Source organism: Lithobates pipiens, unplaced genomic scaffold, assembly GCF_037356315.1.
Source record: "Lithobates pipiens isolate NorthernLeopardFrog02 unplaced genomic scaffold, aLitPip1_a1.2 Scaffold_22, whole genome shotgun sequence".
Taxonomy (NCBI): Eukaryota; Metazoa; Chordata; class Amphibia; order Anura; family Ranidae; genus Lithobates; species Lithobates pipiens.
In genome coordinates, this window is record NW_027507784.1 from 183,762,919 (window position 1) to 183,776,327 (window position 13,409).

The following is a 13,409-nucleotide window of genomic DNA, read 5'->3' on the forward strand; positions in this document are numbered from 1 at the left end:
CCAAGAGGTGTACATAAATCAACAAACTTACATAGACATATTCAACATAAAAAAAAAAACATGGGGGCTGTCTGATCGAGAAGGCCACAAGAAAAAGATTAGTGTTCTCTCTGCCCTTCTCCCCTTCCCAAAAATGTCCTTTCATATTCCCAAAAAGTAGGGGAAAGGGGAAGAAAATCTTTTTGGGAGTTAAATTTGACCATTTATAGTTATCACCCACTGGGTTGCTAGTTATGGAGATACAAAAAAAATGTGTGGTGCCCTGCGCTGATACTTTAAGTTTGGCTGCAAAGAGTATAGAATAGGATAAGTCCATCTGCCTCAGTTGCCGCTTCACTTCCATAAATCCCACCCTTTGGCGCTACACTGCTGCTGAAAAATCAGGGACATTTTTTTTTATCCATTCATCCATATATCTGAGAGTTGTCTAGCTCTCTGCAAAATAGTATCCCTGTATTTATAGCTCATCATTTTCAAAATCGGGGTCCTGGGTGCACCTCCCGCAGGCATTCCTCTGATGGGGATCCTGAGCTTTCCACTGAGAAAAAAAGAGGAAAAATGTTCTGGGCCCAGGTTATGGTTATGAGACATTTCTCTATAAATTCAGCTGAAGTATTTACCTCTACCCATCCAGGGAGGCCTTCTAATATTTTCCGGCAAAGGCGGTTCTCTATGTCTTCTAATCAAGTGTCATGTGTAGATAATTGCTGTACAAACTTTTTATTAGCGTTCACAACTTAATTTGGGGTGTCTTCAGCTGTACTTATTATTTCCTCAGCAGCTGTCATTCTCTCCTTAAAAATTTGCATATCTCCCCTCAGTGGGACAATGGTTGGCTGTGGTGAGCGAAATAGGCCTGATGGAGCAATTGACTGCAGCTATCCACCGGAAGGAGGAGAAGCACAACAAAACCTGGTTTTATTTGTACAAATTCCGCTTTTCGCAGGAATACAAGGACCTAGTGTCTCCTGTTGTGAGCCGAGAGGATTAGTGTGCCTCCTGGAGCGGGCCTTGATGGCTGGCTGTCGGGGTGGGGGGACCCCCTCTCCCCCCCTCTACTTTTTTTTTTTTCTCTCTCTCTCTCTTTCTCATTCCATTCTTCCTTTCCCTAGCCACGGTTCTCATGCAACTTATCTTCCCTTTCTTCTGTGCTTTTTTCTTTTCGACCAGGACCGAAGTCGGTCCAACCTTTCCTCTATCTTTTCCTGCTTACCCTTGTTTTCATATTTCCCTTTTCGCTGATGTTCTTATCTTTGATAATGAAAAATGTTTTGGATTGTAGCAGTCTGTAACCGCTTTCTTAATGGAGACTTAGCAATTGTGAACGGTTCTGGTTGGGATCGGCCAACAGGGTGGTGGTACGTTCATACTACTCTTTATGTATAGGTGAATGTCGGTGTTTCCATGAAGTTCTTTATTACTTACAAGTACAATGTATGTCAAATGTTGTAAATGGTTCATTGTTGACGTATGCTGTTCGGTCTGCTCTGTTCAATAAAATCCTTTTAAATGGAAAAAAAATAAAAAATTTGCATATCTTGTCTGATTAAAGTTAGATCCTCCCTCATTCCCTCTGAGTTATGGGAAAGGATATTTACAGAGTTATTACACGTAGTGATGGCTTTCAATATATCTGTGAGCGGAATTACATGCTCTGTTTCTGAAGTATTCATTATTTTTGAAACTTTAACAGATTTGTTACACAAAGCTGTCTCTGAGGATCCATTGCTTGCTGTTTCACCCAGGTATTCCAGTTGTTATTGCTCTGTCTCCATCATTATTCTGGGACATATCTGGGCCAGCAGAGGTTCCCTCCATGGCTGCTCCTTGCGATGAAGTGGAAGCTGTAGACAGTTTCCTCTTTGTCTCTGGTGCAATTTTCTGGGGACGCGTGGCAATGTCTTGACATTTATCTTTCCCAGTATTCTGTGTTTTTCTATACTATTCTGAGGAGTTCTTTCAGCTACCGACTGATCCCCGGGGTGATCTGTACTCCCCAAGTCCTCATTTGTCCTGCGTGTAATCCTCACACTTTTTTTTCCTGTTCCCCTCTTTCCACCCAGGGGAGAGATTAATAATCGACTCCCTGCACAAAATCAGCTTTCAATGTAGCTATAAGCAAGCTCATAAACAAGAAACAGTCTGTGAGCAAGCCGGGTAGATCATTTTAATAGCGAGGATACAACCTGAATTAAGTGGCGAGCATTTGTATTCAGCCCCCTTTACTCTGATACCCCTAACTAAAGTCTAGTGGAACTGTGTAATTGAATCTCAGTATAAATACAGATGTTCTGTGAAGCCCTCAGAGGTTTGTTAGAGAACCAAATGAACAAACAGCATCATGAAGGCTAGGCAACATACCGGACAGGTCAGAGATACAATTGTGGAGAAGTTTAAAGCAGAATTAATGGCATAAGGAGAGGGTTTGGGACTTTATGTGAAGCATGCGACTGGATGGGGCAACGTGAAAAAGGAATGTCTGACGAGTACAATGTAAACAGTGTCTTATGCACTCTAAATAAATTATACAAAGATAAATTATGAATAAAAATATAAATAAAATAAACTGGCATTAACAGCGCTTAAAATACCTCTGACCACAGACGTTTAAAGTGCGAAAAAGTGCCAGAAATGCCATACGTGCACCACACAATTCTATGAAATTCAAAAAGTAGTCCATAAAGTGAATATAGTGCTCCGTGAACCCTCAAAGGCATGGCCCCCTTTAGTAATGTACTTACCCCTAAAGAGTTAACATTGAGCCTTTAAGAATCCCCACAGGACACTGCTTATGTCGTTGCCATGAACTGGATTCCTCCCTTCTACAGCAATCCTAAGGTGGATTAACCCAGAATCTGATTTACTACTAAAGGCTGAAATCCTGTTCTTAGATGGACCACGATTTAAGGTTTAAAAATTGTTCACTTTGTTTGCTAGGTCCTCCATTCCTGGAGGAGGCTTATGGCATTTCTGTCACTTTTTCGCACTTTAAACTTCTGTGGTCAGAGGTATTTTAAGCGCTGTTAATGCCAGGGTATTTTATTTATATTTTTATTCATAATTTATCTTTGCATTTTTTTTAGATTGTTTTATTGTTATAACAGCAGCTATAGTGCAGTGACAATTTTACTTTTTCCATTTTGAGTGCTAGGATCAGCAATACTTTTGTGTTTCTGATATATTTTTTTAGTGTCTTATGCACATTATGTTAGAACATAAATAACATAGTTCAAATAGTGATATTGACATTATAAAAACGCCAGACTCTAGGATTCATGCTAACACAATATATAACACTTGATTGGTACAAGCCAGTAAAGAAGATTGCTAAAAATCTTGATAGCAAATAGCATCTATAAAGCTTGACACGTTTCATGGATAACTTCCACATTTCAGGAGCAAATGCAAAATCGATGTCTATAAAAATAATATAAAATTGAGAACACTCGAGATAATAGCATCTATATAGCTTGACGCGTTTCATGGATAACGTTCACTCTTGAGGAGCAGATGCGAAATCGATGTCTATAAAATTATTAGAAAATTACAATGGCTCTATCCACAAGAGAGGATAGTCAACGTCATGCAGTCGGCTAATTAGAGGGAAAGCGCCACTACCTGAGCATAATTTTGGTACTGTCCATCAGCAATAGTACAATGTAAATTGTTCCTCTTGTAGTCCTTTTTCTGTGGGCTATGACAAAAGACAGGTCTAGTGGGGGTTTATGTGATAGACAAACTTTGTGTTTGTCTATCACATAAAATACATTTTTGGTTGCCACATGACAAAATGTGTAAAATTTCAAAGGGTATGAATACTTTTCAAGGAGCTGTAGCTGCAGAAAACCAGGCTAAATGATCCTGGGATGTCCAAAATTCTTGTTCGTGTAAAAAAACACTAAACTTGAATGCATCTAGATGCAGCTAGATTTGTATGTGTGAATTTTGCCATAGCAAGGTAATACATGCTTTTAGATGTTTAGAAATACATATGGATGACACTGTACATGGGGTCTTATTGCTTTTCATGGATTCACTTGCATAAAGATTTTTTTTTTAAATGGTGAATTCTACAGGAGAATAAATCTGAATTTAGGTGCATGCATATAATAAAAAATGTGTCCCGGAAACAACTGTATGTTTGTAACTCCTCCCCAGTGTGCCCTGGCTGAGCTCATGTGGTTGAATAATTGATTGGCTAATTTTTTTCCTGGCTGACTGTAGAAAAGCCACAATGATGATAAATAGCAAAGCCATTCTACAAGTGCTTTCACCTTCCTTTCTTCCTTGTAGGCAGAAACGTGCATGCATACCCAATTCAAGTATGCATTCTTGTAGAGTGGTTATTCATTGCCCAGACTGTATATGCACGTCTACCTGGCCTTTATTGCTTGTACACACATTTACTCTACCCTGTATTGGAGTTGTAATTGCAGTTTAACAGACATGTATTGTGATAAGAGGATGTAGAGGAGGACTCTACTATGTAGTGAGCAAAATGGACTACCCCCATTTACATATTAAAAACTAATAGCAGAGCTTTTTCTTTTTTTTTTTTGTTCCTGTGTGATTCATGGGCAGGCATGGTTTAAACTGGCCCTTAATACTAAAATAGTTTTAGCTTTAGATATACTTTAATGTTCTTATCCTTCTGCCCAAGCCACAGCCTTGTGAGTACCTTGTAGTAAAAAATATTTCTCTGGTTTGCTCTCCTCCCCGTAGCACACACATTAGGAATAATAACTTGTATGAAAAAGCAAATAGTCATTTTAATAATTTTACTGATTATGACTTACATTATGTGTGATTGTTTTAACATCTAAATTTTATTTTTTTTGTAAGTCTTTATGATGCATAGTCTCATTCTAGGTTTCTCTTCCACTCATGTTTTTCCTTATATACAGGTTAGAGAAACGGGTTTTACTTTCAGAAAGCTCCAAGACTGGCAGCTTATTCCGAAGATCATTGCTGAATGTTTCAGAAGTTGATGAAATGAAAAATGGAACTGGAGATATAAAAGGCAGATTACATAGTCCGGAGGAGAACGAGAGAGTACAGGGTTACATGTATGAGGTAAGTAAAGGTGTTTAGACAATAATTATCTTTAAGTAATGGTGATCTTTTTTTCAGATTAACTGAGCAACATGGGTTGTTTGCTGGACCTTTTTTTTCTTTAGACCTGATATGTTGAAGTGTGGGAAAATGTATTTAAAGGAGGAGTGTGGGATAGCCAAATAAAATAGTAATAATTACCTTCACCATGGCAAAGCTTTTCTTCCTTACCTCTGCACTTTTTGTTGTGCCCACATTCCACATCTCAGCCAGGCCCAAGTAACCGCCTACCCCTGGTTTGAGGGGGTCATTATAATTCAATCGATCTGCCCAAATTTGGCACACAAAAGACAGCACTGTCAGTGATTTCTCTTAACTTAGTCATTTAAGTGCTGCTGCTGGCTTGTCTGGCTGCCCGGTCACTCACAGTGAGAGATCGAACAGTAACAGATGTGCTGACATCTTCTGAGCATGCATACAGCCTGGAACTGACATCAGTCACGTTCAGGAGAAGGGAAGTGAATTTTTAAGAGCTCACTTAATGGTGGACTCTAGCCCCTCGTACAGTTCATTGCGTCTGTTTTAAAGTGTAAATAAAGGCAAAACTTTGGGCCATGCTGGCACAAACAATCGGTTTCCTTTACTGACGCTTCTACTGGGAGCACTGTATGCACTGTATGTTGCATCAGCTCCATACAGTATACAGAGCTATATTATGGCAGCAGGACTAGGACTTCGCGCCCCGTTCAATAACAAAATTAAGTCAAATTGAGTGCTGCTTACTCAGAATTACTGCTACCTAGATTATTAAGGGTGTTCAATGCAGCTAGGGAGCAAAATGCCCTACCGCCCTCTAAGGCCCACATCCTGTTGATATCAAAACCAGGTAAAAACCCAGTAGATCCGGCCTCATACAGACCAGTATTACTTTTACAATCAGACATTAAAATATTGGCTAAAGTGCTGGTCCTTAGGCTAAACAAGGTCATTATGTTGGTTGTACATCCAGAACAGGTGGGATTTATGCCCAACAAATCCACGGCGATAAACCTAAGAAGGCTTTTTCTTAATATGCAGTCCCAAGCTGACAATGTTGGTCACAGAGCCCTACTCTCACCGGATGCTATGAAAGCCTTTGACACTGTATAGTGGCCATACCTCTGGTAGGTGTTGCGACGCTTTAGCTTTAGAGACTTGTATATCTCCTGGGTGCGTTTGCTGTATTACCGCCCCAGGCAGCTATAAGAGATGCGGGTAGATTGTCACTGACCTTTGCTTTGGGTCAGGGCACCGGACATGGGTGTCCTTTATCACCCCTGCTGTTTGCCCTGGCGATAGAGCCACTAGTGATTTGGGTTAGAGGCAACCTGAGTATCACTGGCTTCTTTTTTTTTTAACCAAGAAAAGGTTTATTGAACATATGCAAAAAAAAAGATTAAAGAGGAGTAGTCAAACCAAAAACGGTGCAACAGGCACCAAACAACAGAAAAATTAGGATATATTCCATATCTGACACAGCATAATAGAATCGCAATATACACAGTACCATGTCCATCAGCAGCACACACATAGATACAGTAAATAAATCGCCCAGGTATGCCCAGGGAAGAGGTAGCGATCTCATCATCCAGAGTGATCCCAAAGGGCTAGTCCTCGCAGCTGTCTGCGCTCTCCAACCACCTATCCCATATTTTGTTGAATTTTAGCGGGCACCCTCTGTTGGAGTATATAATTTTTTTGAAAGGCAGGGTGCGGTTAACAGCCCCCTTCCACTGCTGGAACGTAGGAGGATCCGGCCTAAGCCACATTTGTGCTATCTGCATCCTAGCAGTAAAAAGAGTCTCCTGTAAGAAGGTACGCAAGTATTTACTTTCCTCCTGAAGGGGGAGGAGTCCAAGTACACACTGGCGTGGGCAGAGCGTAAGAGGAGAACACATATGATCATGTAGGAATTGTATAACCTGTGCCCAGTACCTGTGAACGGGGGGGCAGGTCCATATAAGGTGGAAGAACGTGCTGTTTCTGTCGCCACATCTGGGGCATGTAGGATCAAGGTCAGGCTTATATTTGGCAAGGCGATTGGGAGTCAGATAGGAACGGTGCAATATGTAAAGATGGGTCAGTCTGTCAGACAATTTAGGGGATACCTCCGTCGACACCGCCAGCATCTCCTCCCAGTGATCATCCTCCACCCACCCAATGTCAGTCTCCCACCTAGCTTTAAGAGTATACGCATGAGTTGTAGCCCGGGGGGTGAGTAGGTATGTGTACAAGGTGGAGATAAGTTTTCGGGGATCCTCACCGAAAAGCAACTTTGCCAGTGGGAGGTCCGCGAGAGCAGGGGGTGCATTCCCAAATTGCGTCTGCAGGGCGTGACGTACTTGCAGGTATCGAAAAAATAGATGATTAGGGAGGCCAAATTCCTCCTTAAGGGCCTGGAACGTCTTGACACCCCGGTTAGTAAAAAGTTGGGATAGATATATAATACCTCTGCAGATCCACACTTTATAATCCGGTACTTGCAGCAGCTCAGGCAGTTCAAGGTTATCCCAAAGGGGCGTGTGTGTATGTAGGGAAGGAGCCTCAGATCTGGACATCGCCAACTGCCAAACCCGACAGTGGTGTGTGAGCATGCCGCGTCCAGGCCCCGAGCGATGGACATTTCTGTGTTTACAAAAAACAATTTGGAAGGGATGCGCGATCACGTCTGTCGCCGAGGTGCACACCAGATACGAGTACCGCAGTTTATCGTACGTGTTGAGATAATAAAAGTGGGAAAGCTGGGAGGCCAGGTAGTACGCTTCCAAGTCAGGAAGCGCAACACCCCCAAGGCGGACCGGACATTTGAGGGTCTGCCAGGCCAACTTGTGCCTGGAAGAGCCCCAAACAAACGAATTAAGGATCGATTCCATGTCACGGAACAGGTGGGATGGCACCTGAAGCGGGGCATGCCAAAACAGATACAATAATTTAGGGAGAAGAATCATTTTAATAAGACCCAAGCGGCCCATGACCCCAAGAGGGAGTCTGGACCACACCTGGGTCTTCTGTTTCAACAGAGAAAAAATAGGTGCAAGGTTAAGGCTAACATAGTCCGCCGGGGAGCGAGAGCAGTACACTCCCAGGTATTTAATCCTGTCCGTGCACATAAGAGGCTGTAGGGCCTGCATCTCCGTGGGGACGGAGACATCTATGGGGAGAATTTGGGATTTGGACCAATTTATGCGTAATCCAGAGAACACCCCAAAGCATTGAATCACCTCCAGCGCCGCCGTCAGCGAGGGGCCAGCGTCCTCCAGATACAGTAGCATATCGTCCGCGTAGAGACTTACAACCTCGGACACCTGGCCTAACCAAAGGCCACGGATGTCCGGGTGCGCTCTAAGGGCAATAGCCAGGGGCTCCACCACCAACGCATATAGCATGGGCGATATGGGGCATCCCTGACGCGTGCCTCGCGACAGGGAGAAAGGGCTGGACATCCGGCCATTAACCAGGATACGGGCAGTGGGGGCCTGATAGAGAAGCTGAACCCATCGTATGAATCTAGAACCAAATCCAAACCTATGGAGGCATTCCCACAGGTACCCCCACTCCACCGAATCAAATGCTTTAGCAGCATCCAAACTAACCACCACCCTGGAACCGATATTGTCATGGGGGGCCTGTAGGTTCATGAACAGTCTCCTAAGGTTAAAAGCTGTGTTCTTTCTGGGCATAAAACCTGTCTGGTCAGTATGTATGAGGTGTAGAATAACCTTATTAAGTCTAAGGGCGAGGATCTTAGCCAGGATTTTTATATCCAGCTGCAGAAGTGATATGGGGCGATAGGACTCAGGACAAAGGGGGTCTTTACCTGGTTTAGGGATCAACACTAACAAAGCTTCATTCATGGACCTGGGAAGTACACCGGAGTCAAATATGTGCGTGTAGAGCAAGTGAAGCTTGGGAAGAAGGACCTCTTGAAATTGAGTATAAAACTCCCGTGGAAGACCGTCTGAGCCGGGAGCTTTAGACGGTGGTAGACATGCGATGGCCTCTGCAATACAGTCTTCAGTTATGGGGGCCTCCAGGAGCTCCACCTGGGAGTCCGTGAGGACCGGAAAATTCACAGTCTGGAGTAGAGCACGCAGTCCATCCAAGGAGTCAGCAGCCCCAGATGTGTATAGATCCGCGTAAAACCGGCAGAATTCATGGGCTACCTCCGTTGGATCCGACAGCGCAACTCCAGTCTCAGACCGAAGTTGGACCACTACCGGAGGACTATGGTCCAGGTGAGCCATATAGGCAAGCAGCTTTCCAGCCCTCTCCCCATATTCGTAACCCTTTTGCTTGCAATAAAAAACTTGTCGCTCTGCTTTGTCAAGATGCAGGTGATCAACAAGCCTGGACTGCATTTTCACCCCAGCAGCGTTAGAAGGAGTGGGATGCACTAGAAATTCCCTTTCCAACTCAGCTAGCACCCCCTCGGCCTGCTGTAAGGCGAGCCGCGAGGAGCGTTTGTGCCGATTAATATGAGTTGACATCAACACGCGTGCGTGTAATTTAAAAGCCTCCCACACCAGGCCAAACGAAGCAGTGCCCACATTAGTCCGGAAAAAATAGTCCCATTCACGCCGGATCGCCTCCAAGTCAGGGAGGACCGTCAGCCAGAAAGGATTCAACCTCCACATCCGAGATATCGGGGTGGAGGGTAGGCTGAGCTTGACCCAACAGGGCGAATGATCAGACAAGACCCTGGTCCCAATCCCCGCATCCCGCAAACAGGGGAGCAGAGCAGAGGAGACCAGGATCATGTCGATCCGAGACATAGCATCGCGAGCCGGCGTGAAACAGGAGTACGCACGTAGGGTAGGGTGCTTAAACCTCCAGGTATCCGTAAGGGCGAACTCAGCAAGGAACTTACCAAACCTGGTCAGGGAGGGGGGGGGGGGCATAGAGGGGTTGTGCAGCCTATCCATGGCGGGAGATACCACTGAGTTAAAATCCCCCAATCACATAGTCGGGAGGGTAGGGTGTTGCAACATGAACTCAATCCCTGCCTGGGGGGCCTCAAACTGAAAGGGCGGGGGTATGTAAAAGGCCAGTAAAAGGAGTTCCATGCCACCCACAGTAATATGCAAAAAAACATAGCGTCCCCTCCTGTCCGTCTGCAAGCTATGCAAGTGAAATTGGGCATTTTTAGCTACCAGGACAGCAACCCCGCTGGAATTGTTGGTATAAGGGGCCTGATACAACCACCCAATCCACGGCTTCTTAAGGGACATCTGCAATTGACCCGTAATATGCGTCTCAACCAGCACCATAATGTCTGCGTGCATTTGCCTGAGATGAGACAGTACCGCCACCCGCTTGGGTCTGTCCCGGAGGCCCCGCACATTCCACGTAACTACTTTAAGGGTCGCCATGACAAGTAGGGGTCACATACCGGAGGCGGGGAAGCCAATAGCAGACACCACGGCTCGCACCCACCAGGAAACAAAATAAAATAAAACATAATAAAATGGAAAATAAGGGAGAAAGGGGAAGCCCCACCCCCGTAAGAATAGGGATCCCAGAAACAGCATGGACAGTACCTGGTATAAATAATTAGACAATAGAACAACTGGCAGACATGAATAAAGAAGCACAGATATGGAAAAATTAGTAAAGTTAGAACAACAAATGCAATCTAAATATGCTAGCATGCAGCAAAACAGTACCCTCACTGGTCCGGCAATGCGGGTAAAATGCACAGCAGACCAGACAGTGCAGGAAAGCTGAGGCCGGCCAGGGAAACATATCTTAACCTGATAGGGGGTGCGCACGGCCACAAAAAATAATAAGAGAAGTATCCAAACACAGAAACATATGTGACCAAGCGCCCCCCCCCACCAGAAACAGGGACGAACAATACTCAATCACGCTGTGCTGTCGGGTAGGAGCCCTCAACATAGGGGAGTCCCAACCAAGAGCAGTGTCCAGAGCTCCGGCTACAATCATGGTCATGGGACTGTAGAACACAAAAGAAAAAAGAAAAAGGGGGGCAAAAAAGAAAAACTTGGGAAGTGGGAAGAACAGGGGCGCCCACGAAGCGCCCCCCCCCCCACCAGAAACAGGGACGAACAATACTCAATCACGCTGTGCTGTCGGGTAGGAGCCCTCAACATAGGGGAGTCCCAACCAAGAGCAGTGTCCAGAGCTCCGGCTACAATCATGGTCATGGGACTGTAGAACACAAAAGAAAAAAGAAAAAGGGGGGCAAAAAAGAAAAACTTGGGAAGTGGGAAGAACAGGGGCGCCCACGAAGCATCGCGAGGCGCCCCAGTGCACCGGGAGGCAATAGTTAGCAGAGAAAGCCGCTGAAAGTCAGAGTTACTCACGGTCCGCGTCCCGGCCGTCCCCCCAACACAGAGGCAAGAGACAGTATGGCCACAAAACGGCAAAGGATCCAGCAGAGTTAGGCAGGGACGTCATCCGGGCGGTGTTCAAGCCAGGAGAGCACAGCAGCGGGGTCCTCAAAGAAGTGGATCTTGCCGTCACGGATAACACGGAGCCGAGCAGGGAACATCATCGCGTAAGCCAGGTGATGGATGCGGAGCTGACGCTTGGCCTCTGTAAACCTAGCCCTCTTCTTCTTCTGAATCTCGGCGGAGAAATCCGGGAACACCGCTATGCGCTTGTCCCCGTAGGGGATGTTGCCTTTCTCACGGGTGAGGCGCAGAACCGCGTCCCGGTCGCGGTAGTTCAGCATTTTTGCTATAAAAGTGCGCGGCTGGGCGCCCGGAGGCGGAGGTCTCGAAGCCAGGCGGTGAGCGCGCTCGACCGCAAACGTGGTGGAGAAGGCCTCACGGCCAAAGTTAGCAAGTAAGAGGCGTTCAAGGAAGGCAGAAGGGTCAGAGCCCTCCACTTTTTCAGGCAGCCCTACGGAGCAGAGATTGCAGCGGCGCATTCTATTTTCAAGTTCATCCTGTTTGCACAGGACTACATTCAGTTGGTGTTGCAGCCTTTCAGTAGAAACTTGCAGGGGGGGAATATCATCCTCCACTAGCCCAAGCCTGCGCTCCGTCTCCCTCACTCTCTCCCTCAATTTGTGCAAGTCCTGGCGTATGAGGGAAATGTCCACTTTAACCTCCTCGATTCTGGAGGTAAGGGAGGTTCGGCAGAGGTTGACAGCCTCAAGGATGCGAGCCGTGCCATCAGGCGGGGAGCTCTCCGCGGCTGGGCTCGGTGCAGCGCCATCTTCCTCCGCGTGGTCCGGAGCATCCGCGCGGAACTTTCCGAGCCTGGCGACCGCGCTCTGAGACTTCTTCGGCGGCGACATGTGTGCAGGGGTCTCTCCCGAGAAGGGGGGAGGTTTTTGCCTCGGTAGCGGGGAAAATTAGTCCAGCAGGATAGTATTTCGGATGTAGGATAGCCGGAGCTCACGGAGAGTGCGTCCTACTCCATGCAACAGCAGGCCACGCCCCCAGTATCACTGGCTTCTGTTACGGAGATAGAAATCAGTGGAAAGTGATGGAAAGTGATGCTCTATGCAGATGACATGATTCTGCTGGGTGATACGGAACAGTCCTTGAGGGAAACGATGCACACCATCGTTCGCTTCAGGAAGTTCTCCGGCCTAAAAATTAACTGGAGCATTGATGCCCATAGACGAGGAACAATTGCAACATGGGGGACAATAGCTACCTATTTTAAATATCTGGGGATATGGGTGACCCTGCGAATTGGAGAGTACAGTCAATTTAACATCTCTCACCTCCTGATCAGATTCTGATCATGTGTAAAAACATGAATCGCTCTGTGTATGTCGGTTGCGGGAAAAGTGAATCTTATTAAAATGATTCTTATGCCTCAGCTGCTATACATGCTCCACAACTCTCCTGTGGTGATCCCACTAAAAACTTTCAGGATAGTAAACTCTATATTTTGCACACTGATTTGGAAATATAGGACACTTAGAATAAAACCGTAGCACCTACAACGTCCTAAGGACAATGGAGGCCTTGAGTTACCAAACCCCTGGCTGTACTATCTAGCATCACAACTGCAACACCTGATAGGCACCATGGTTGCAGAGGGAGAACAGACAGATAGACAGGATCCCCAGCGCCTCTGAGAGCATTATGCTTCATACGGTGGGTGGAAACTCCATTTCAAATGCCCTTGAGGCATTGGCTTTCGGAAAAAAAACCCAATCATGGAACAAGTCAAGCTATCGTTAGGGAGCATCACCAAGTTTAGTCCCATTTGGTCAAATGAATCTTCCCCCGAACTGGCCAAACTGCAGCATGCAGATGGGTGTAAAAAAATATGGCATTATATAACTGAGACAAATTACCCAGGAGGTGAATTGCTGACCTTTGAAACTTTGCGGG

The 13,409-nt window shown here is 45.8% G+C and overlaps 1 protein-coding gene across 1 annotated transcript in view; it reads left to right on the forward strand.

Moving 5' to 3' along the window:
• Window positions 1-13,409, forward strand: part of TNRC18 (trinucleotide repeat containing 18) — a 392,145-nt gene that overhangs the window by 211,011 nt on the left and 167,725 nt on the right. Inside the window, 1 exon segment of the mRNA XM_077448715.1 lies at window positions 4,905-5,073. Coding sequence (XP_077304841.1) covers window positions 4,905-5,073 — 169 coding nt within the window.